Genomic DNA, 27,178 nt, shown 5'->3' with positions numbered 1-27,178 from the left:
TTATAACATAGTGCCACATATGAAATCTTATCCTCCACTGTCATGCGTCCACACCACGTGACAAGGGAAAACAATGCTCACTCACCAGACCTCTTTGACCTCTTATCACTAAGAAGGTCAATAAGCGCTTTATTCATAAACCAGGATTGCTCTCTTCTCATAGGTCAGACTTCATCTTTACCGTCAGTTTTTGGTGACACACACTCCCACTTAAATCTCCCCAATGCACCATCAACATATAGGAACCACAAAAGAAGATCTCATAGTGTAGTATTTATCGAATGCAAAAATCACCAAACAATATAACATATCAATATTGCTCTCACATTTATAAGTGCTCTAAGCTTAGCACCAAATTATCCAGTTTGTATATAAAAGAAAGCATGTAATGTCTCTGCTCTGCTCGCTAATGGAGCTGACATTCTTTCCAAAGACTGGATCTCCCACACCGGAAGGGACATACTGAAACCGATGACCGTAATTACCCGCCTCTACGCATTTTATCTCTCTGAAGTCATCAGGAAGCTATCCAGTTACCATTTTGCTGAACCATTGTTTGCCGTTTTCATGTGGTGTGGCATATAAAAAGGACTTTTTCACTATAAGCAGTCTAAAATAGTATTTTTATAAAAAATATTTTTATGACATTATATGTAACACATTGCAGCTTTATTTATGAGTTCTATCTATTGATTATTTGACACATAGGCTTTTGCGTTTGATGTATGTGCATATAGCCCCTTTTTTATTGAGTTTGTTTTGTTTACACATACTTAGTAAGGTGGCAGCTTATTTTCTAGTTTTCTTTAATTATTTGGCACAGGGTATCCTCTATTTTTTTTGTGAAGTCTATTTTAATGCCCATAGGATGTCCAACACGCTCATATAGGTGTCATTGCAAGGTATCCACAACCATTTGTTCACACAGTGTACATGACTACAGGCAGGCATATTTACTACCCAATAATAGAGTTGGGCCGAAATCCCCATTTTGAAGGCTTATATGCAACTTATTTGTCATAAAAAGGTTATGGGGGCCAGGTACTGCCCTGGGGGACATGTATCAATGCAAAATATTTTTTTTAAAAGATCGTTTTTCCAGGAGCAGTGATTTTAATGATGCTTAAAGTGAAACGCAAAAAATTGATTGCTATGCCCTTGGGTGGCAATCAACACCCTATATAGATATAGTGCCACATCCTATAAGATAATTGAAGGATTGTGAAGAAAAAATGGACTTTGTAGGCACCACTTAGAAAGATAATAAGAATTTTTAATACATAAATATATAGGGCCAGATTCATGTACCTGCGCTGCGGCGTAACGTATCCCGTTTACGTTATGCCGCCGCAAGTTTTCGGCGTAAGTGCTTGATTCACAAAGCACTTGCCTGTAAACTTGCAGCGGCGTAATGCAAATCTGTCCGGTGCAAGCCCGCCTAATTTAAATGGGGTGTGTACCATTTAAATTAGGCGCGTTCCCGCGCCGAACGTTCTGCGCATGCTCCGTCTTGAAATTTCCCGCCGTGCTTTGGGTGAAATTATGGCGACGTGTGTAACGTACTTTCGTATTCCCGGACGTCTTACGCAAAAAAATTTTTTAATTCAACGCGGGAACGACGGCCATACTTTAACATGGGCTGTCTAAATATAAGCCATGAAAAAGCAGGCTTATGTTTGCGACGGGAAAAAACGACTAGCGACGACGTAAGAGATTGCGACGAACGCGCGTATCTTCGTGGATCGCCGTAATCAGTTAATTTGCATACCCAACGCTGGAAAACGACGCAAACTCCACCCAGCGGCCGCCGGAAAATTACACCTACGATCCGAAGGCGTACGAAGCCGTACGCCTGTCGGATCTATGCCAAAAGCCGTTGTATCTTGGTTTGAGGATTCCAAATCAAGATACGACGTGGCAAATTTGAAAATACGCCGACGTATCAGTAGATATGCCGGCGTATTTCTGCTGTGAATCTGGCCCATAAAGTTAGAAAATGTAAATGCATTCAGTGGAATGCATAAAACAAAAGATAAAACCGAGAACACAAGACCGAGTGTGGAACCACACGGAGGCACTCAAAACATAGTTGTCACTATCGCAATAAACTGGGAGCATACATTGAAAATCAGATAGCCAAATATGTAAAAAACTCACCTAGATGATGGCTGTGCTGGACATTCTCCAATGACACCAAATTATTTGGTGAGGTTTTTCAATGTATGCTCCCAGTTTATTGGGCATGATTATAAGTGTTCAAATTAGCTTTTCTCCTCTCTTTTTTTCTTTTGCTATTACATAGAAGCTCCTGAGAAAACTGTACTGAACCGCAAAACATGTTGAGCCATTTTTAACACTTCAAGATTCTGGTGGCGTTGACCCAGGAGACACTCTCTTCCTATCTCAGCACGGGCAATTCCAATATATGTATCCCTGCGATAGTGACAACTATGTTTTGAGTGCCTCCGTGTAGTTCCACACTCGGTCTTGTGTTCTCGGTTTTATCTTCTGTTTTATGTATTCCACTGGATGCATTTAGTTTTTCAAACTTTATATATTTATGTATTAAAAATTCCTATTATCTTTCTAAGTGGTGCCTACAAAGTAAATTTTTTCTTCACCATCCTGCGCTTAAAATGAAACAATAAAAATGAAAAAATATTTTAAATATAGTGCCTGGGGGGGGGGGGTCTCCTTAGTCTGCCTGTAAAGTGGCGCATCTGTACTATGTTTAGAACATGCTGCAGAAATAATTACATATATAAAGGAAAAAATTTAAATTGCCGGAAAAACAATACAATTGCCAGCAATACAAAAATGTAAAACAACAAAACAGTGTGGGCCCCCCCCCCCCCCAATCCATATTAGGTTCTTTGGGTCTGGTATGGATTTTAAGGGGAACCCTTATCCGAGCATCCAGCCGGCAGGTCAGAAAAGGGGGAGAGCCCCCCTCCTGAACAATACCAGGCCACATGTCTGCCAAACACGGACAGTTCTTAAATAGGTAAGGGGCAAAGCCACCTGGCAACATCACCTGGTTGCACCACCCCCATGTGACGGCAATTTAAATATAATTTTTTTTCTTTTTAAATGTAATTTTTGCTGCAGCAGGGTCTATTCACAGTACAGATGCGCCACATTACAGGCAGGGGAAGGGGACCCCCCAGGCACTATATTTAAAGTGGCATATCTGTACCATGTATAGAACCTGCTAATATGGATTGGCGGGACCCCCACACCGTTTATTTCACATTTTTCTATTGCCTGCAATGTTTATTTTTATTCTGCTGTCAGCGAGGAAGCCCATTGACAGCTGATGATTCATCCGTTGTTAAGGATGCAGCAGCCAGCTCCCTGGCCCACTCCTTAACAACCAACTATTTACTATGCACTGATTGGGCAAAGCTTTGCCCAATCAGGGCTTAGAATACACTGTTTATCTCTCTATGTCAATTTCATAAAAAGCTGACACCTAAGAGTACTTGGACACAAGTACTGACACAGGTTTAAATTTCAGAAATGGCTAGAGCTAAGCATGATGTATACATGACTAGAGGGTGTGTTATTTTGTGGTGGCGCCCTTTAACATGAGACGTAATGTCTTGTTCGATCATATCTAAAAACAAAAATAAAACCTCAGTATACATAGACCTATTTATACAGAGGAAAAGTCAATTATTTCTTGTTTTTTGATAATTTTGAAGGCTTTGCCATTTATAAAACCTCTTGTTATTGTAAATGCCATATAGATAAACAGTATTTTAGTAAAAGATTGGAATTTTTACAGTACATTATAGAAAAATGTATCTGAAAACATTTTTTTTAGTAACTGTAACTAATAAATTCATGTGCAACAAGGTTCAAGGTTTTTTTTTTTCACAAGGAAATGCAATGTTATATGTTGCTCTCAGTGCTGATTTAATGTGCAAACACAAGATCAGCACTTGGAGGTTTAAAGTGGAACTTTAGACAAAATGTGCTTTAGATCCGAAAAAAAAAATTCAGCCAGGTTTTTATAGCTAGGTCCCCACTGAGGTAATTCACTTGCAATTTCTTTAAGGGTAAACCTAAAATGTTAGAGTTGTCACAGAAGCAAAGGGGTTATCCCACAATGGGGACAGCTATTCCAGTAACGAATGTCAAAGGTGAATCTTTTCCTAACTTTTGACAAATTTTTTCTTGTATTCTGTAGTATTTTTTATTTTATTTTTGTTAATTCTCCTCTTGTAGATTGCTGTTTTTGTTTCTATACAAAGTGCAAAAATTAGGAAATTCTCACCAGAGCAGGTTTCCCATAGGTGGCATGAGCCACATGACTTATCTGTTTTGGGGAAATTGCAGTTATCATCTCTGGTCAGCGTGTATTTCCGCCCCAGGCATTCGAGTGCATGCATTTTACAGACTGTGAGTGCAATGTTCCTGCTGTTTCGACCATCTATGGTGCATATATTAAGAGAGGAGCTGAAAAACAAACGGATAATGCATAAATGTCACACAATTTCAGCTGTCATCAATGTCATGGTGTTAAAATTTAAGTTCAACAAGTCCCAGTTTTACATAGTTACATAGTTAGTCAGGTTGAAAAAATACACAAGTCCATCCAGTTCAACCACAAAACATAAACAAACAAAATAAAAAACACAGTACAATCCTATACACCCAACTTCATACCCACAGTTGATCCAGAGGAAGGCAAAAAACCCCAGCAGAGCATGATCCAATTTGCTACAGCAGGGGAAAAAAAATCCTTCCTGATCCCCCGAGAGGCAATCGGATTTACCCTGGATCAACTTTACCTACAAATCTTAGTACTCAGTTATTTTATGTACATTTAGGAAAGTATCCAGGCCTTTCTTAAAGCAATCTACTGAGTTGGCCAGAACTACCTCTGGAGGGAGTCTGTTCCACATTTTCACAGCTCTTACTGTGAAAAAACCTTTCCGTATTTGGAGGTGAAATCTCTTTTCCTCTAGACGTAAAGAGTGCCCCCTTGTCCTCAGTGTTGACCGTAAAGTGAATAACTCAACACCAAGTGTTGAGTTATTCACTTTACGGATGGTTACACTAGTTTATATCTAAGGCAGCCAGCATGACCCATACTGCAGCATTGAATGACCTGGCTGCAAACTTCATTGTCAACCTAACAGTAAGTAGAAAACCGGTATCTCAACCAAGATTTGTATACAGTATATTCGCAGAGAAGTTTATGATATAATTGAGAAAAAACTAAGTTGCAGATAAATTTGATGGGCAGCGATCTTAAGATGCGAAGGAAGGTTTTCGGGTGGATTGATGGGTATTGTAGAAAAAAGGGGTGGAGATAAGGGCCGTCTAATGTGAGCCACCCTCACTGCGCGTAGCTGGAGAATAAATGTGAACACTAGTGATATTTATAAAATAAATTAATAAATTAATAAATATGCAAGAGCTGCTGCTTTAAAAATTATAGAATCCAAAATAGTTAATATGCTGTACAGGACGCCATGGCTGGGTCCTGGAAGGACGTTATATTTCCCCTCTGTTTGGACTGTGGTGCCTTTAAGGGAACGGAAAGGGTTAATGCACCTGTCCAAGGAAGTAGTTTAAAGCAGACAGGAAGTGCAGGTGAGAGTGAAGGAGTGTAGGAGAGTCTATGCATGGTGAATGGTGGACAAGGAAAGCTGTGGAAGCTATGAAAAGCTGTGAAAGGACTTGGCAGTGTGTTGCCTGAAAGCCTGCTACTGAAGGACTTACCTGCAAGGACTATTTAACTGCGATAGCAGTTCTGAGCTGTACAAGTCGGTGAGACTGTTATTTCCGTTGTTTTTGCTGCTGCTAAGCCATTTAAGTTTAATAAACCTTAGTTTTGATTTAAAAAGCCTGTGTCCTGCGATCAAGCTGGTCCCCCAAACATTACACTGGTGCTCGAATGCGGGCAGGACAGAATAACAGGCATAAGAAGAGAAGAAAAAAAAACTTTTTTTCTTTTTGCATTGGACTTTATATTGAACTGACATTTAAAGAGACAGTACATTGAATTTATGTCCTGGGTTAAAGCTGCACAAACATTGAAAGTTGAAGCAATGGAGGAGCTAATTAAACAGCTGACCTTGGCTAACATGCAAGCGCAGACTCGCAATGAGGAAGCTAATCAGCGCTTAGCAGCCCAGCTGGAGGCACAACAAACTTACCACAAAGAGGCGCTGGCTCTGCAGCAAGAAAATACTCGCCTGTTGGCGGCCCAGCAAGCGACGCAGCAAGGGGTTATGCAGGCTCAGGTGACGGCTTTAAAGGAAGCAGTGCAGCAGCTGTCTCAGGTTCGGGAACAAGCGGCTGTTGCCCCTGGCAACCAGGTGACTGTGAGGGCAAGCCATTTTCTACAGAAATTATCCCTGAGCGATGATGTAGAGGCATTTCTTGCTACATTTGAGAGGACAGCGGAGAGAGAAGGATGGTCTCAGGACCAGTGGGCCGGCCTCATTGCTCCTTTTCTCACTGGAGATCCTCAAAAAGCCTACTTTGACCTGCCACCAGATGATGCTAAAGACTATCAAAAGTTAAAGGCAGAAATTCTGGCTCGTCTGGGGGTGACTACGGCCGTTCGGGCCCAACGTGTACACCAATGGAAATATCATCCAGATCGGCCACCCCGGTCTCAAATGCACGACCTAGTGCAACTAGTAAAAAAATGGCTGCAGCCTGAGGTGTTGTCTGGCCCCCAAATCGTGGAGCTGGTCGTGCTGGACCGATACCTGAGGTCCCTGCCAGATGACCTTCAACGGTGGGTCAGCCATGGAGACCCCAAAACAGCAAACCTCCTTGTTGAGATGGTGGAACAATATACAGTGGTGGAGGACCTGCTCGGACCTACCAAGCGCATAGGGCCCAGTCTGCCACGGCCTGTTCGACCAACTGCTGCCCTTCGAAAGGATGTTCCAAGGAGCCCTGGGACAAACACCCCGGAAGGCCAAGAGTCACTCCCGGTACCTCCTCAGCGTTCTGTTCCTGTTCGGAGAGGAGGGGATGTACAATGTTGGCGATGTCATTCCTGGGGTCATACCCGGACACACTGCCCACTGCAAGAGGAGCCCATGGAATGCGGGGTTCTTCGGAGGGGGTCTTTTTGTGCCCATAAAGTGTGCACCACACACCTCGACCTGGATGAGGAAAAGTTTGAGTGTGAAGTCCAAGTGAACCACCTCCCTGCCCGGGCTTTGTTGGACTCTGGAAGCATGGTAACCCTGGTTCATCCTAGAGTGATTGGGAAGATCGGTCCGGTAAGAAAAACGTTACGGGTGGTATGCATTCACGGGGACACTAGAGAGTACCCGCTCATCACGTTGTCTATCGCCTCAGCATGTGGCACTGTTACTCAAGAGGTGGGGGTGGTAAAGAACTTGGTGCATGATGTTATAATAGGACGAGACTGTCCATTGTTTACAAAACTGTGGGAACAAGGAGAACAGTTCAGAGACTGGGGAGAAACTAGCCCCCCTGTTCCTGCTGCTGAGAGGGATAACCCTGAACTGCCAAATGTTAATGTGGACCCAGATGAGGAAAATGCTAATGATTGGGTTAATGGTGATGAAAGTAGTGTTGATACTATTGAGAATGTCAAGATATGTGGTCCACAGACCTATCAAAACCCTAAGGGGGAGGAGCCTTCCCCACTTCGGGCAATGCTGGGGGAAGAGGATGAGGAAGTGGCCTCTACCCCTGCGCTGCCGGATTTGGGTGTTCCCCAGGGGCCAGGTGCGAATGAGAGGTGGCCACACTTTGCAATATATAATGAATTGCTGTATCGGGTTACCAAGGAGAGAGAAAATGTGGTAGAGCAATTGTTGGTACCCCAACAATATAGACGAAAGGTTCTGGACCTGGCCCATAACGATGTGTTAGGGGGACACCTGGGAGTTGAAAAAACGGAGGCACGGATCACCGACCGGTTTTACTGGCCAGGTCTGAAAGCAGAGGTAAAGAGATACTGTACCTCTTGTCCGACCTGTCAGTTGACCGCTCCGGTGACTCATTTTCGGAGCCCTTTGGTCCCTCTGCCCATAATTGAGGTCCCATTCGAGAGGATAGCCATGGATATAGTGGGTCCCTTGGTAAAGTCAGCTCGAGGTCACTCCTACATATTGGTGATTCTTGACTATGCCACCCGATATCCTGAGGCGCTACCCCTGCGGAATACCTCCTCAAAGGCCATTGCCCGGGAATTATTCCAGATGTTTACACGGACTGGTTTCCCCAAGGAAATACTCACAGACCAGGGTACCCCGTTTATGTCAAGGGTTATGGCCGATGTGTGTAAGCTGTTCCGGATTAAACAGCTACGCACATCGGTCTACCATCCCCAAACGGACGGGTTGGTGGAACGCTTTAATAAGACCCTTAAATCTATGCTCAAGAAAGTGGTACAAAGGGATGGGAAAGATTGGGACTGCCTGTTACCAGCTCTCCTGTTTGCTATCCGGGAAGTGCCCCAGGCCTCCACGGGTTTTTCGCCCTTTGAGTTGGTATATGGGCGGAGACCTCGCGGACTTCTTGACGTGGTTAAAGAGGAGTGGGAAAGTGAACCTGTTCAGCATAAGAGTGTCCTGGAATATGTCTCCCAAATGCAGGAAAGGATCCAAACCGTGATGCCGCTAGTCAAAGAGCATTTGCAAAAAGCCCAGGAGGCTCAACGACAGGTCTATAACAGGGCTGCTAAAATAAGGCACTTCCAAGTGGGGGATCGAGTAGCGGTGCTAATTCCCACTGTGGAAAGTAAGTTCTTAGCCAGGTGGCAAGGACCCTTTGAAGTTGTGGAAAAAGTGGGAGAGGTCAATTATAGAGTCCACCAGCCAGGCAAGAGGAAACCGTATCAGATATATCATGTCAACTTGTTAAAGCCCTGGACAGACAGGGAACCGGTGACCTCCCTGGCTAGTGCAAGGCTTGAGCCACAGGTTGGGGTGGAGAGTGTCCAAGTAGCAAATACCCTATCTAAATACCAAAGTCAGCAGGCAAAGGAGTTCTTGCAGAGAAATAAAGAGAAGTTTTCAGACTTGCCGGGGCTAACTAGTATCATAGAGCATGATATTATCACGGAACCTGGAGTCAAAGTTTTTGTCAGGCCCTATCGCATCCCAGAGGCTCAAAGGAAGGCCGTTTCAGAGGAAGTAAAGAAGATGCTGGACCTGGAGATCATTGAGGAATCGCAGAGTGAGTGGTCGAGCCCGATTGTGTTGGTACCAAAGCCCAACGGGACTCTGCGATTCTGCAATGATTTCCGGAAGCTTAATGAAGTTTCACGGTTTGATGCCTACCCCATGCCCCGGGTAGATGAACTTATTGAGAGACTAGGTCCAGCTAGGTATATCACAACGTTAGACCTTACCAAGGGGTATTGGCAAATCCCATTAACTAAGGCTGCTAAAAAGAAAACTGCTTTTTCTACTCCAGAGGGGAGTTTTCAGTACAAAAGAATGCCTTTTGGACTGCAAACTGCTCCAGCCACGTTCCAGCGAGCAATGGATAGGATTTTACGACCTCATCGGGAGTATGCCTCAGTGTACTTGGACGACATAGTCATTTTTAGCAGAGACTGGGAGTCACACTTGCCCAAAGTCCAGGCAGTACTGGACTCTCTCTGGAAAGAGGGGTTTACAATAAACCCTGAAAAATGTGCTTTGGGAATGGAGGAGGTGAAATACCTGGGCTATATTGTGGGTAGAGGGGTGGTGAAACCTCAGGTCAGCAAGGTAGAGGCTATAAAGAGTTGGCCCCGCCCCCTCACAAAAAAGCAGGTACGTGCATTCCTGGGCATGGTGGGATACTACAGGAGGTTCGTACCCAACTTTGCCACATTGGCGGCTCCATTGACCGATCTGACTAAGGGCCGGAAATCGGTCATGGTGGAGTGGAATGCAGACGCTGAGAAGGCTTTTTTGGAGCTCAAGTCAGCACTGTGCCAACACCCTGTCTTGATAGCGCCCAATTTTTCGGAAGAGTTCATTGTCCAAACTGATGCTTCCGATGTAGGATTGGGAGCTGTATTATCACAGGTTGTTCATGGTGAGGAGCACCCAGTAGTCTTCCTCAGTAGGAAGTTGACACCAGCGGAGAAAAACTACGCTATTATTGAAAGAGAGTGTCTGGCCATTAAGTGGGCTCTGGAGTCCCTCAGATATTACCTCTTGGGGAGGAAATTTAGGTTAATTTCTGATCATGCCCCTTTAACGTGGCTGAGGCAAGGTAAAGGGACTAATGCCAGGATTACCAGGTGGTTCCTGGCGCTCCAAGAGTTTAAGTTTATAGTGGAGCATAGGCCCGGGAGACTGCATCAAAATGCAGATGCCCTCTCCCGAGTCCATTGTTTGAGCTCCACTGTTGCCTCCACCTCCTTGGCGTTGGGGCACAGGGGGGGGGATATGTACAGGACGCCATGGCTGGGTCCTGGAAGGACGTTATATTTCCCCTCTGTTTGGACTGTGGTGCCTTTAAGGGAACGGAAAGGGTTAATGCACCTGTCCAAGGAAGTAGTTTAAAGCAGACAGGAAGTGCAGGTGAGAGTGAAGGAGTGTAGGAGAGTCTATGCATGGTGAATGGTGGACAAGGAAAGCTGTGGAAGCTATGAAAAGCTGTGAAAGGACTTGGCAGTGTGTTGCCTGAAAGCCTGCTACTGAAGGACTTACCTGCAAGGACTATTTAACTGCGATAGCAGTTCTGAGCTGTACAAGTCGGTGAGACTGTTATTTCCGTTGTTTTTGCTGCTGCTAAGCCATTTAAGTTTAATAAACCTTAGTTTTGATTTAAAAAGCCTGTGTCCTGCGATCAAGCTGGTCCCCCAAACATTACAATGCAAATACAGTGATACCTATTATAAATAAGGTGCCAAATGTGATATTAAACAGCGCTCAAAAAAATAGGTGAAAATGTAAATCAACAAATATAATATTGGTACAGTGACATAGTGAAAAATAAATAAATAATCCACCCTCTAAGTGAGTCAATATATAAGTGTCCAAAAATCCGTGCAAAAATCGCATCAAAAAATACCAGGTTGGCAAATAAAGTCCATGAACTGTCTAAGTGAACAAAAAAATATATATAAATAGTTCATAAATGGAGAGCAAAGGAAAAGAAAAAATCCTTCCCGATCTTCAATAAGTGCTTTCACCACACCACAGTGACTGCGTGCTTCCACCACCCATCAGAAATGCAAACTCACCGCAACAAATGGCCTGACACTTTCGTGTTTAGGCACACAGGCTTGTTAACTGACCCCCTCAGTTTAGTTGATAGAACTCCTTCTTTTCATATAGAGTGGAGCATTCAGTTAAACAGATGGAGATCCGAAGCAAAAAGAAAACTCCAAGATAACAGCCATATGCAAATAAGAAAAAGAGAGCACAATAGTGTGATACTGTAACACAACTTTTAATAACACACTACAAATCTCCCAAAGAATGCACTCACAAAGGTAACTCTTGTTACAAGCAGTGTATAAACCCAAAAACTGACACGGTGTAAAACAAAAAATAAAGATATCCTCCAGGTGAACTAGTGGTCACAGCGGACCAACGAATAGCCCAAGTGTTACTCACAGCCCTTGTGCAGGTGTACTGGAGCTGCTGCTTAGGTAATTGAGCTGGTGGCAGATTAGACCATTCCACGTTCAAGCTTAGAAAGTTAGGTGTGCGGTTGTGACTTCAGTAATCACTCCCCGACATGTTTCATCGAAATGATTTCTTCATGGGGTTACTTACCAGCTGTCTAGTGCCGCTTTATATAGTTGCCAGGGTCCTCCCTCCCCCCTTGTGTTGATGCGTGCCTACTGATGTTAACAAGCTGCAGCTGCGTGGACTTACGTTCCTCCCAGCCATGCTAACATGCAGCTGATCCGCTCATCCAATCAGAGCAGCATCATCGTCATGACGCTGTAGCTGGCATTCTTCCAACGTGGTGGAGGCCCTCAGTGGCGACGTTGGTGTATTACACCACATCCCACTGCCTAGTATCGAATGTAATGTCTAACCCCGATGGTTAAACTGGGGTATGACACTCAACCTGCCTGCAGTGTATTCCATAATGGAGGGATGAAAACCAAATATTGCTGACTGTCAGCTTTTCGGATGTCCCTATGACCACAAGTTACCTCTAGGTCTATGCATACAGAGTATAGCAGTATAAATTCAGAAACACAGAGTACATTGGCTCTCATTATTTAAGCACAAGAGCCAGCCAATTAATGGTGTGTATAGTTATGAATGACATGTATACATATATAAAATATATATTATATAGCACTCTAAAATCTACAAACACATCTCTAGACAATAAGTGTATATACAAAATATAAATTATATTTTAAAAATTGTATATAAAAGAGTTGCAGATATTGTTATCCATATTAAAAATGCATAAACATATTAGTTAAAAGATATTAATAGGAATAAACAATATATATAAAATAATACATATATTTTTAAAAATGTTAAAATTATTTAAAAACATTATATTAAAATGAATACTGGAAAAAGATAATAAACTGGGCCATGAGCTGTAAATGACATGTGTATAAATATACGTTAGTAAAACAAATAAATGCTCTGGTTTAGACGTAAGTGGGTGTACTACATCATCCCCATATGCATGCACTCATCAAAACTCTGATCATGACGGGTAGCCCAGTTGTTTGGCCCCCTTATATAAACATAGCTCATGATCATCCTATATATGTAAAAACGCATGTCTCAAATCTATTGCTCATAATTTAGGCATTGCTAATGAAGCAATACACATCCAGTTCTATGTTTAGTCCCCTCGGAAAATGGCTTTTTAACAGGAAGATCCATTGAGTTTCGCGCTGCGACAGGTCTCTCACCCTATTTGAGCCTCTCCACGAAGGGTACACACAGTCAATACCGCAGAACTGAGCTAACGAGGGGTCTTGGTTATGTTTTTCTTTAAAGTGGACTGACACACTATGATACTCGAAGCCTTTCTTAATATTCGCAAGGTGTTCAGCCACTCGAATCCGCAATAACCGCTTGGTTCTCCCTACATAAAGTAGCCCACAGGGGCACCAGATCAGGTATACTACGTAAGAAGAGTTACACGTAATAAATTCTTTAATAGAAAAACTCTTCCCATCACTACTCATGACCTGTTGTTTACCCCTGTTACTTGTTCGTACAGTTCTACAGCAGATGCATTTCCTACAGGAGAAAAATCCTTTAAGATCTATTCTAAGGGCCTGTTGGTCTGGGGGATCTAAAATCTTACGAACCACCTTATCACCGAAATTAGGAGCCCTCCTGTAGATGAATCGTGGTTGACTCGGAAGAATTTCGGCAAGGTGTCTGTCCTTACCCAAGATGTGCCAGTGATTTTTAAAAATGGCCTCTACCTCCCTATATTGGGCATGAAACCCAGACAGGAATCCGCATTGGTGTTGATTATTGTTTGGCTCTTCTGCCTTCTTCTCCAAGCATTTATCTCTAGGGATAACAGCAATGTCTTCAATCATAGTATTCAAAGCTGGCTCATCATATCCCTTTTGAACAAATTTATTCTTGAGTATTTGTGCTTGTGAGAGATAGTCAGTGACATCTGAGCAGTTGCGTCGAACTCTTAAAAATTGACAGTATTTCCACTGATCGTGTATTCCAGTTTATAAACTGGAATACACGATCAGTGGAAATACTGTCAATTTCTTGGATGTGACTATTCAAAGAGAAGGAAATAAATTAAAGACTAAAGTGTATTTTAAAACCACTGATCGGAACAGTTACCTGTCCATTAATAGTGGACACCATCCAGCGTGGATTAAAAATATCCCTAAGGGGCAATTTTTAAGAGTTCGACGCAACTGCTCAGATGTCACTGACTATCTCTCACAAGCACAAATACTCAAGAATAAATTTGTTCAAAAGGGATATGATGAGCCAGCTTTGAATACTATGATTGAAGACATTGCTGTTATCCCTAGAGATAAATGCTTGGAGAAGAAGGCAGAAGAGCCAAACAATAATCAACACCAATGCGGATTCCTGTCTGGGTTTCATGCCCAATATAGGGAGGTAGAGGCCATTTTTAAAAATCACTGGCACATCTTGGGTAAGGACAGACACCTTGCCGAAATTCTTCCGAGTCAACCACGATTCATCTACAGGAGGGCTCCTTATTTCGGTGATAAGGTGGTTCGTAAGATTTTAGATCCCCCAGACCAACAGGCCCTTAGAATAGATCTTAAAGGATTTTTCTCCTGTAGGAAATGCATCTGCTGTAGAACTGTACGAACAAGTAACAGGGGTAAACAACAGGTCATGAGTAGTGATGGGAAGAGTTTTTCTATTAAAGAATTTATTACGTGTAACTCTTCTTACGTAGTATACCTGATCTGGTGCCCCTGTGGGCTACTTTATGTAGGGAGAACCAAGCGGTTATTGCGGATTCGAGTGGCTGAACACCTTGCGAATATTAAGAAAGGCTTCGAGTATCATAGTGTGTCAGTCCACTTTAAAGAAAAACATAACCAAGACCCCTCGTTAGCTCAGTTCTGCGGTATTGACTGTGTGTACCCTTCGTGGAGAGGTTCAAATAGGGTGAGAGACCTGTCGCAGCGCGAAACTCAATGGATCTTCCTGTTAAAAAGCCATTTTCCGAGGGGACTAAACATAGAACTGGATGTGTATTGCTTCATTAGCAATGCCTAAATTATGAGCAATAGATTTGAGACATGCGTTTTTACATATATAGGATGATCATGAGCTATGTTTATATAAGGGGGCCAAACAACTGGGCTACCCGTCATGATCAGAGTTTTGATGAGTGCATGCATATGGGGATGATGTAGTACACCCACTTACGTCTAAACCAGAGCATTTATTTGTTTTACTAACGTATATTTATACACATGTCATTTACAGCTCATGGCCCAGTTTATTATCTTTTTCCAGTATTCATTTTAATATAATGTTTTTAAATAATTTTAACATTTTTAAAAATATATGTATTATTTTATATATATTGTTTATTCCTATTAATATCTTTTAACTAATATGTTTATGCATTTTTAATATGGATAACAATATCTGCAACTCTTTTATATACAATTTTTAAAATATCATTTATATTTTGTATATACACTTATTGTCTAGAGATGTGTTTGTAGATTTTAGAGTGCTATATAATATATATTTTATATATGTATACATGTCATTCATAACTATACACACCATTAATTGGCTGGCTCTTGTGCTTAAATAATGAGAGCCAATGTACTCTGTGTTTCTGAATTTATACTGCTATACTCTGTATGCATAGACCTAGAGGTAACTTGTGGTCATAGGGACATCCGAAAAGCTGACAGTCAGCAATATTTGGTTTTCATCCCTCCATTATGGAATACACTGCAGGCAGGTTGAGTGTCATACCCCAGTTTAACCATCGGGGTTAGACATTACATTCGATACTAGGCAGTGGGATGTGGTGTAATACACCAACGTCGCCACTGAGGGCCTCCACCACGTTGGAAGAATGCCAGCTACAGCGTCATGACGATGATGCTGCTCTGATTGGATGAGCGGATCAGCTGCATGTTAGCATGGCTGGGAGGAACGTAAGTCCACGCAGCTGCAGCTTGTTAACATCAGTAGGCACGCATCAACACAAGGGGGGAGGGAGGACCCTGGCAACTATATAAAGCGGCACTAGACAGCTGGTAAGTAACCCCATGAAGAAATCATTTCGATGAAACATGTCGGGGAGTGATTACTGAAGTCACAACCGCACACCTAACTTTCTAAGCTTGAACGTGGAATGGTCTAATCTGCCACCAGCTCAATTACCTAAGCAGCAGCTCCAGTACACCTGCACAAGGGCTGTGAGTAACACTTGGGCTATTCGTTGGTCCGCTGTGACCACTAGTTCACCTGGAGGATATCTTTATTTTTTGTTTTACACCGTGTCAGTTTTTGGATTTATACACTGCTTGTAACAAGAGTTACCTTTGTGAGGGCATTCTTTGGGAGATTTGTAGTGTGTTATTAAAAGTTGTGTTACAGTATCACACTATTGTGCTCTCTTTTTCTTATTTGCATATGGCTGTTATCTTGGAGTTTTCTTTTTGCTTCGGATCTCCATCTGTTTAACTGAATGCTCCACTCTATATGAAAAGAAGGAGTTCTATCAACTAAACTGAGGGGGTCAGTTAACAAGCCTGTGTGCCTAAACACGAAAGTGTCAGGCCATTTGTTGCGGTGAGTTTGCATTTCTGATGGGTGGTGGAAGCACGCAGTCACTGTGGTGTGGTGAAAGCACTTATTGAAGATCGGGAAGGATTTTTTCTTTTCCTTTGCTCTCCATTTATGAACTATTTATATATATATTTTTTTGTTCACTTAGACAGTTCATGGACTTTATTTGCCAACCTGGTATTTTTTGATGCGATTTTTGCACGGATTTTTGGACACTTATATATTGACTCACTTAGAGGGTGGATTATTTATTTATTTTTCACTATGTCACTGTACCAATATTATATTTGTTGATTTACATTTTCACCTATTTTTTTGAGCGCTGTTTAATATCACATTTGGCACCTTATTTATAATAGGTATCACTGTATTTGCATATTAACTATTTTGGATTGATGGGTATTGTCTAAAATATGTATAAACATTTAGATAGAGTGTGAATTTTTAGGATATTTATACTGTTGAACCAAAGTTTATTTTCTGCATGCCCGGAGCTGAAGTCTTTGCAAATCTTTGTAATGCTTTCAATCTTACATTGAATAGAAAAATAGTTTAAAAGAGCACGGGATTGTGACACGAGAGAGAGAGTTTTTAGACTTCCATTTTTTATATGTTTACTTTGAAATGACTGAGTTTGCCGAATCTTTAACACTCAGTGAAGATCAAAGGTAGGCTAATGGGGATGTTGTTGAATATAGAGGGACAGTTCATCTGTTTAGAGAGATATCTTGTGATGGAACAAATTATGTTTGATCTCTTGAATATAAGTATTTTTGTGAATGGCTTGTTTCTTATGTGTTAAGTGCAGTAATGAAGGGGAGATATGGCTGGCTAGGGTTTTGGAAAGGATTTTGAAATTTAGAAGTAATATAGGTTAAGGGTGGCTGCAGAGAGAAGGATTTTTGCCAGGCCAGCCAGCCAGCAGCCAGCATTAGGGGTGTACTGCATCGATGGATTGGAACCTCATAATTATTATTATTATTATTATTATTATTATACAAGATTTATATAGTGCCAACAGTTTATGCAATGCTTTACAATATAAAAGGGAGACAATACAGTTATAATACAATAAAATACAAGAGGATTAAGAGGGCCCTGCTCAGAAGAGCTTACTATCTAATAGGGTTAAGCAGGTGGTACAAAAGGTTGTAACTGTGGGAAATGAGCTGATGGAAGTGGTAAAAGATTAGTTGGAGACGTGATAGGCCTCCCTGAAGAGATGAGTTTTCAGGGATCGCTTGAAGGTAGCAAGAGTAGGGGATAACCGGACTGGTTGAGGTAGCGAGTTCCAGAGGATCGGAGAGCTCTGGAGAAATTCTGGAGACAAGCATTTATTTTTTTACAGTCCCCTCACTCCTCTATTCAATTAAACAAACCTACTGGAAAGCCCCATACTCTTGGAGGATATACCTGATCCACTAGGCAAGCCAGCAGCTAGCATTTGGGGTGGGAGGTGTACTGCATTAATGGAATGGAACGTCATAATCTATCTACTTTACCCAGTCCCTCACCCCTCTATTCAACAACACAAACCTACTGGAAAGCCTATTGACCCCTACTCTTGTAGGATATGCCTGATCCACCAGGCAAGCCAGCAGCTAGCATTTAGGTTGGGGGGGGGGGGGTGAACTGCATCGATGGAACTGAAAGTGTGTGCCAGAAGGAGAATAAGGAGGAAGGCAAATATATTGTATAAGCCATCTGGGAGTAGACATTTCCAAATTGTCAGACTTATAAGTGTTTTATTTTTTTAGGTGTAATGTGGCATTTTGACCAAAGTAGACCTTGGGATGATTTACTAAAACTGGAGAGTGCAAAATCTGGTGCAGCTCTGTATAGTAACCGATCAGCTTCCAGGTTAGTTTGTCAAAGCTTAATTGAACAAGCTGAAGTTAGAAGCTGTTAGGTAACTTTGGGGAGCTTCACCAGATTTAGCATGCTCCAGTTTTAGTAAATCAACCCCAGATACCATGAGAGACTGACCTCTTACCTCTAATGCCTCGTACACACAATTGGAATTTACGATGGAAAAAGTCAAACGGAATTTTTTCATCGGATATTCCGACCGTGTGTGTGCCCCATCAGACTTTTTTCCATCGGAGTTTAGAAAGAAAAATTCTTATCGTCTGTGTGGAATTTTCGACAGAGAAAAAACACACATGCTCAGAATCAAGTCGACGCATGCTCGGAAGAATTGAACTTAATTTTTCTCGTCTCGTCGTAGTGTTGTACGTCACCGCGTTTTGGACGGCCGGAATTTGGCATGACAGTGTGTATGCAAGACAGCTTGAACGGAATTCCATCGGAAAAATACACCGGAGTTTATTATGTCGGAAAAAACGATCATGTGTACAGGGCATTACCCTCCTGTTAGGTGTCGGCCTTGGACAATCTATTTAAAGCTAAATAAAGATCACAAACTATACACCTGGATGGAATGTACATATTGTATAGATATATTAGCTGCATTTAGGATTACCACCTGGCTAGCATTTTACTGGCCAGGCTGGTAAAAACGAGGCTTGCCGCCAATGTGATTAATAGGAAGGATATCACAAGGCTGGTATTTAGTCCCAGACAAGTTTGTAATCTTACCCGCAATCAGCTGGCATTTTACAAATGCACTTAGATTCCTGGAGTTTTTCCCATGGCTTGCATTTTGTTTCATCTGGTTTTGGGGTGGCTGCAGGAGTAGGAATATAATGCCATATAAAGGTTATCAACAAATGCCACTTTTTATTTATTTATTTTATGTCTTTCTATTTGTCTTCACATTTATATGCATGTCAAGTGATCCAAGAAAAGTGACAATGACAGGTATTGAGAAAAACTAGAACACTGCCAGGGGTGCTCAAATCAGTCACCTTTTATTCACTTGCTTTACACTTTAATGTAAAAAAAAAAAATATTGCTGCAATGGCTCCAGCACCCCTAGCAGTGTTATAGTTTAATAAGGAAAGAGATCCCGCCTCACACAATCCCCTCTGTTCCTCATTCTTTACTATTTCCTAAAGTCGGCGTAAACTCCTTTGTATGATGTTTACCTATAATAAGGCTTATAAGGCTTACCTATAGGTAGTGTACATATCTAGGAGATATTTACTTTAGCTACTTGCCGACCAGCCGCCGCAGTTCTACAGTGGCAGGTCGGATCCCCTGCGCGAGAGCCCGTACAATAACATTGGCTCTCTTTGCGGGCACTAGTGAGGCCACCCCCCCTACAGTTAGAACACACCCAAGGAACATACTTAACCCCTTCCCCGCCCCCTAGTGTTAACCCCTTTTTATAGTAATCCAATGCATTTTTATAGCACTGATCGCTATAAAAATGCCAATGGTCCCAAAAATGTGTCAAAAGTGTCCGAAGTGTCCGCCATAATGTCGCAGTACCGGGGAAAAAAATCGCTGATCGCCGCCATTACTAGTAAAAAAAAATATTAATAAAAATGCCATAAAAATACCCCCTATTTTGTAAATGCTATAACTTTTGCGCAAACCAATCTATAAACGTTTATTGCAATTTTTTTTACGAAAAATATGTAGAAGAATACGTATCGGCCTAAACTGAGGAAAACATTTTTTTTTTATATATTTTTGGGGGATATTTATTATAGCAAAAAGTTAAAAATATTCATTTTTTTCCAAATTGTCGCTTTATTTTTGTTTATAGCGCAAAAACTAAAAACCGCAGAGGTGATCAAATACCACCAAAAGAAAGCTCTATTTGTGGGGAAAAATTTTGTTTGGGAGCCACGTCGCAGGACCGCGTAATTGTCAGTTAAAGTGACACAGTGCCAAATCGCAAAAAGTGCTCTGGTCTTTGACCAGCAATATGGTCTGGGGGTTAAGTGGTTAGATGCAGCCGGAGACGTCACTGACACATGCGCTCTGAAGGAGTGGCATACCTGTGCTGTTCCTTCAGAGCCGTGCCATAAACAGTAACTCCTGTTCGCATGCACTGTGTCATCATCACCGGCTCGTCCATTCATATCGTCCAAGCCCATAAACCCAGGAGGTAGACCGGGTGAAGATGGCAGCACCTTCAGCTGTGACAGTGTTTTTTTACATTTCAGTTGCTTCCTGGTTCCAACGCCAAAATGATGTCTTACATTCCAGGAGCCTTCATGGGCCTTTGTTTCTTTCATCTGGAGGAGGGGAGAAGGGGCTTTTCAGCTGAGCACACCCTTCTGCCTGCATACCTGAGCAGATGGATTCCAGGAAGTAAATGCTACAAGAACCATCTGCCCTTACTCAAGATATAAATGCTAGGTGGGTGTTTTTGAAAGTGATTTCTCAACTCATTAAAGCATGGAGAGATGGATGGATGGGTGAGTTTGCTTTAAATATTAACAATGAATTAAATAGTGTTTTCAGTTTGTGGCGCTCAGATACGGTTGGGTTTTGCTTTAACACCATAAAGTGAGGGAAAATCATTCTAAAGAAGCCCCTGATAGTAGTAAAAATCTGGCAAGAGTGCTAACCTTTCCCTTCACTCTAAAAGACTAGGGGCCAGATTCAGAAAGGAGTGTGTGGCGTCGTATCTATGCGCCTGATTCATAGAATCAGTTACGCATAGATTTCCCTAAGATCCGACCGGCGTAAGTGTCTTACACCGTCGTTTCTTAGGCTGCATATTTACGCTGACCGCTATGTGGCGCTTCCGTATAGTTACGCGATGAATTAGGTAGATACGCCGATTCAGAAACGTATGTCCGTCTGGCGCATTTTTTTACGTCGTTTACGTTAGGCTTTTTCCGGCGTAAAGTTACCCCTGCTATATGAGGCGTAGCCAATGTTAAGTATGAACCTCGTTCACGCGTCGAGTTTTGAAAATTTTACGTCGTTGGCCTAAGTCGTTCGCGAATAGGGCTGTACGTAAGTTACGTTCACGTCTAAAGCAATGACGATTTGCGGTGTAATTTCGAGCATGCGCACTGGGATTTTTTCACGAATGGCACATGCGCCGTTCGTAAAATACGTCAAATACGCAGTGTCACTATTCATTTAAATAAAACACGCCCACATCATCCCCATTTGAACTAGGCGGGCTTACGCCGGACAACATACGTTACACCGCCGTAACTAAGGGCGCAAGTTCTTTCTTCATACGGAACTTGCGCCCTAAGTTACGGCGGCGTACCGTATCTGAGATACGTTACGCCGCGCCGACAGATACTCCAATGTATCTAAATCCGGCCCTAGGATTTTTTTTTTTGCTGAGCATGCACTTTAACTCTGAGGTTTGTACAACTTCCAAGACAGTTATGAGGGTGACCCACTCTTACTGCTGGATTTTTATTTTATTTCGTAATGCAAATAGTGGAGTAGGACCACCCTTACAATATCAGGAAAGCAGTAACAGAACTGGAGATTGAGGAAGCTAGGAATTGTCCCAGCTCATTAGACGGGACTAGAATTGTTACTTTTGAATGTGCTTAACCAACTGAAGCCCTATCACAGTGGAACACTCGGTTTAAATTATTACATTACCATATTACCATTTTTCAAAGTTGTGTTCACTAGCATGTAGAAAAATGTATCTGGTAACCAAGATATGTGTGCGAGCCACTCAGGCTGTATGGGAATGTGCCCACCAGTGTGAGGGCTGGCTGGGAAGGGAGCTTGTCTATGTTCCAGGCAATGGTATAGTGTGGGGACGTGGCCTGGCGGGGAGACTGCCATTCACTATCACGCAGTAGGCTTTGACTTGGTGTGCAGCTTTCGGGACACTGGTCACTCTCAAACAGTTTCTGGTCATAACCTAAAATGTAGACTAATGAAGGAATGTCAGGCCAAACTACTCCAATTATAGGTTGCATCACACCTAACCTTTTCTTGTGCACTGGATGTCTCTTATATCGGGATTCCAGGTGAGGCTTGAACTGCATGAAGCGACTCCTGGACCTTCTAAATTCAGGCCTTGTTGGCATGAGAGTTTTATTTTATCTCCGACTTGGTAGGAACCCTTCTCCGGGGCAACCGCCATGCCACTTGGAAGCTGAGGCAAAGAACACGCAAGTCCTGCAAAAATGATTTTAAATAAAGTTATAACTATGTTGAAAATAGTTTAGACAGATAAAAGAGGGCCCTAGAAGTGTATTTATGGTCATTTCAAATCATATATTAATTTCCACATTGCATTTCAATTAACTTTAGCCTTCTACTTCCTTTTAATCTGAATGATCTTGAAGTTTGTAAACTTACCTTGTAAAGATCCCCACACATTTACTTCCTTGAATTCTGTAATATGTAGTCACTGTGCCCTGTGAGTAGGCAATACTGTGTCACACATTTCACAGAGCCTGCCTCCGAACTTATGGGTTTCTGAGGGAAGAGGTTTCAGGATAGCTCCCAACTGTCCGTGATTTCGAAGGACTGTCTCTGGCTTGCAACACAGTCCCTCTCTTCCCTCTTTTTTCATCATTTGTCCCTCATTTTGGTCTAATCTATATAGTCATATATAAAATGCAATATTTATCTTTCAAAGAATGTTTGCCAGTGCTAAACCTTTCATCCATTTTCTAAATGGCTGCATTTGTAAATTTCAAACGCCAGGAGAAAGGAATAATAGTGTGAAAAAGCACTTCTGGGGTTTACCTGATCATTTTTTTTTTGCATTGAACTAATTTTTATGGGACATGGCGAGGGGATGTCCTATACCTGCATACTTATGCAAATAGGTGTTCCTCGATCCCATCTCAAAAAGTTGTGAGGTATGCTTTCAGGGGGCAGCGCCAGTACAGGAAGGCATCATGGGACATGGTCATGCAACACTGTACCCAAATAAAAATAATGTCCCCCATCAAATCATTCTCTGCAGATATTACCTTTTGTACAACCACCCCCCCCCCCTCCCTTTAGAATGTAAGCTCCACAAGCAGGGCCCTCCTGAACCTTTTGTATTGAACTGTACTGTAATTGTGCTGTCCCCCCTCTACATTGTAAATTGCTGGGTAAACTGTTGGCGCTATACAAATTATGTAGAAAAAGGTATAATAATAATATGTCCTTTTTTTTCTCAGAAATAGAGCTTTCTTTTGGTGGTATTTGATTACCTCTGAGGTTTTTATTTTGTGTGCTGTGAACAAAAAAGACCGACCATTTTGAAAACAAAACTATATTTTATACTTTCTGCTATAATGCATATCCAGAAATAAAAATAAAAAAAAAATATCTTCATCAATTTAGGCCATGGGTCTTCAAACTATGGCCCTCCAGTTGTTCAAGAACTACAATTCCCATCATGCCTAGTCATGTCTGTGAATGTCAGTGTGTTACAATGCCTCATGGGATGTGTAGTTCTACAACAGCTGGAGGGCCGTAGTTTGAGGATCCCTGATTTAGGCCAACATGTGTTCTTCTACATATTTTTGGTAAAAAAAAATCCCAATAGGCGCATATTGATTGGTTTGCGCAAAAGCTATCAAATCTACAAAATAGGGGATAATTTATGGCATTTTTATTATTATTTTTTTTTTACTAGTAATATCGGTTATAAGTGATTTTAAGCGGGACCTTGACATTGCGGCAGACAGATAGGACACTTTTAGGGAATAGTAACCCCTATACAGCGTGCCCCCAAAACCGCGTGCACAAAATCACGTACAGGTATGTCAGAAAGAGGTTAAACACAGGAGAAGATGCAAAGCATGCAGGGAAACCAGGAAGTTGTTGAAAGACAGACAGCAGACACTCACAACATGAAAAGTAAAACATTTTTTAAGTAATTTTATATTGGATTGTCAAAATAACTATTGTTTTTATTGTTATTACAAAGCTGTATGCTGTGACCAGTTGTAACAAATTTGGGGGGAAAATATTGAGTGAACCTCTGTCACGTTTTTATTACTGTCTGAGTCTTTACTGGAGAGATTCCCCTTCTCTATTTGTCCTTGTGACCAATGTCTCCAGGACAGAAAGTGATGGAAAAACCTAAAATTTTATGATTGCTCCCAGAACAGGAGGTGAGTGGAAATATTCCAATAGGAACACCAATTACAATTATTCTACAGGGGATTTATTATTTACTTATTACAGATATTTTTATAATGATGTCAATTTACACAGCACTTTACATAATATTCATTCACATCAATCCCTTCCTTCAAAGAGATTTCAATCTAAGGTCCCTCCCTCATATACACAAACTAGGGCCAGTTTAAACAGGAGCCAATTAACCTAGCCAGCCCAGGGCTGCTGATAGGGGGGGGCACCAGCCCTCCTGTAGGGGGCCCAAGCACACAGAGGGGCCCGAACAGCAGGAGGAATCAGTGTGGTCAGGCAGAGGGGCAATTACAGAAGCAGCTAAAAGCCTGTTTCTCTTCCTCCTGTCGGCATTCAGCTGCTGCAGGGAGAGACACAGGGCATCGTTCCTTTAATTACTTCACCAGCACAAATACCCCTCCCTGGTCTGCCCACTTCTGATCCCCCCATGTGCCCCCCTGTCACTGTGCCAAGCCCCCTCCCATGGCACTGCTGGCTTCCCTGTCCTGTAAGAAAAAAAATGTAACAGTGTAATAAATTATTTTTAAAAAAATGTTTTTTTTTTAAATAAAAATGTAAAAATGTTTTTTTTAAAAAGGGCTAATTTACACAGGTTCTATGTTGTACTGTATATGCAGAGGCTGTAGGGAGTCTCAAGAAGCCTATAGTTAATACATGGCCATTATTCTGCAACGTTCAGATAATAGGACTTGATTAGGCAGCTAGATGTTACCAGTCACCCTCGTGAGCTTACATATCTGTGTGTAATATTTTTAGTAAAAACAGTGATTACCATGCTTTGGCCAGTGAAGAAGAATAACTTTTATTAGAACATGTAGAAAGTAAAGTATATCTACTTACTTTGGCATTTCATGGCACCAACATGCCACTGGAGGTCTTCTTTACATTCAGCAAAAGCCTCACCCTCCAGTGTGTAGCCACTATTACATGTGTACACAATACGTTTGCCAACATAGTGCGAATTGTCCTCATCCTGTGGAGAGAACCAGATAGAAGGAATACTGAGGCTCAGTCATTGCTTTCTCGTGATTTGAGTGCTAGGAGTTTTAAAGCTGTATTTTAGGGAAAATTCAACACTGCCCATGGATTAAATGCAATTTTTTTCCAGGGTGTTATTAAAGAGCAGCTTTAATGACCTTATCCCTCACTATCCAGGTAGCACTAACTTCTTCCCCTCATTGCTCTGGGCTGTAGACGGGCCCTTTGCGTTCGTACTAGTGTTGGGCGAGCAGTTCGGACCGAGCATAATTTCAGCCCAAATATCGCCCGTTTACCTTCAGACCACCTGACAACTCCTCACACAGCAGACTGACCATGGGTATATATAGGAGGCCTGCCCCCTGCCAATCCTAGTTGGGGATTGGTCAGGGCTCCCACATGCACCCCATGTCACTCCAGCTCTCTGCCCTGCCCCTTTTCCCGAACCTTCTCCCTGGAAATAGAGGAGGTGCCCAAGAGCTGAGGCACATTCTTCTACACTAAACCCCTCCCCTGCCCCACAGATCAAAACAAACAGGCCTGGCTTACAGCCAGGCCTGCCTAAATTTACCTGCACTGGCAGTATACACAAAAACTCACTACTCTAGCACCTACCTGAAGGTAGAGGGTGCTACACAGCATAAGGGGCCTGATTTTACCGCCACTGGTCACCCATGTGAGTGGGCCCTAAAAGTACACAAAACAGCTATACTTACCAAGATATAGCCATTCCCCAGAGTAGGGGGAGGAGGGCAGAACTCAGTAGGTAAGATGTTGATGTCAAAGCAGTGAGGCTCTACAGTTCTGCAGAAAAGTGAAAACACATTAAGTATAATGACTGTATTACACACAGTTACCATTGAATTCATTATGATTAATTACTTTTACAATTTATTCCTGTTAGTAGCAGTAATAGTAGTAGTAGCAGTATTGTATTATTATATAACATTATGCCAGCACTAACATTAATTTTCTTAAAGTCACTATATTGTAAGCCCATCCAGAACAAAATAAGAGTTTCATGCAACTTCCACCCCCCAGCAGTGCGCTTATCTTTTCAGACTCCTTGCCGCACAGTTCAGCCAACTATGTACAGAACACTTGCAGGGTTCCCTATTTCATTGAAGTTTTGACAGTTTTAAAAAATTACAGCGGCTACAGATTGAAATGGAAAGGTAATTTTTAAATTACAAAATGTGTTGTATGGCTATATACCGTATTTATCGGCGTATATCGCGCACTTTTTTGCCCTGAAAATCATAGCAAAATTGTGGGTGCGCGATATACACTGATACCCACTTCCTGTGCCGTGTTTGAATGCCTGCGCCAACATATACCGAGCGCAGTACACTCGGGTACATTTGGTCAGGCTCGGCTTCGCTCGTAGTCACGCTCTGTGACGTTTATGCGTGAGAAGCCGAGCCTGGCCGAATATACCCGAGTGTACTGCGCTCGGTATATGTCGGCGGAGGCTTCAAACTAAGCGCTGGAAGCAGGGATTCAACATGAAGACACCACCGAGGCCGCAGACGGACGCCGGACCGGACGAGGCCGCCGATGGATGCCGGGCAAGACACCAAACTCTAAGTAGTAAAATGCAATAAAATGTTTTTTTACAGGATTTTAGGGTCAAAATTAGGGGTGCGCGCTATACGCCGGAACGCGCAATACCCCGATAAAAACGATATATATATATATATATATATATATATACAGTCCTGATGAAAAGTTTAAGACCACTTGAAAAATGTCAAAAAATCATATTTTACATTGTTGGATCTTAACAACGTTCCAAGTAGAGCTTCAACATGCAACAAGAAGAAATGAGAGAGACAAAACATTTGAGCATTCAATTTAATGAAAACAACGAATAAACTGAAACAGGCTGTTTTTCAGCTGATCAAAAGTTTAGGACCACACCTCCAAAAAAAAAAACTAAACCCCCCCAAAACAGAAATCCAACTTCC

At 42.1% G+C, this 27,178-nt stretch overlaps 1 protein-coding gene across 1 annotated transcript in view; it reads right to left on the bottom strand.

Moving 5' to 3' along the window:
• Positions 1 to 27,178, bottom strand: part of C7 (complement C7) — a 114,978-nt gene that overhangs the window by 1,568 nt on the left and 86,232 nt on the right. The window contains exons 13-17 of the mRNA XM_040338809.1: positions 25,928 to 26,015; positions 25,074 to 25,206; positions 22,059 to 22,250; positions 18,825 to 18,912; positions 4,280 to 4,461 (exon numbers count right to left, since the gene is read on the bottom strand). Of these exons, the coding sequence (XP_040194743.1) occupies positions 4,280 to 4,461; positions 18,825 to 18,912; positions 22,059 to 22,250; positions 25,074 to 25,206; positions 25,928 to 26,015 (683 nt within the window). The remainder of the gene's footprint in view (positions 1 to 4,279; positions 4,462 to 18,824; positions 18,913 to 22,058; positions 22,251 to 25,073; positions 25,207 to 25,927; positions 26,016 to 27,178) is intronic.

This window comes from Rana temporaria, chromosome 1 (genome assembly GCF_905171775.1).
Source record: "Rana temporaria chromosome 1, aRanTem1.1, whole genome shotgun sequence".
In the NCBI taxonomy this organism is placed as follows: Eukaryota; Metazoa; Chordata; class Amphibia; order Anura; family Ranidae; genus Rana; species Rana temporaria.
This window is presented reverse-complemented; position numbering and strand designations above follow the sequence as displayed.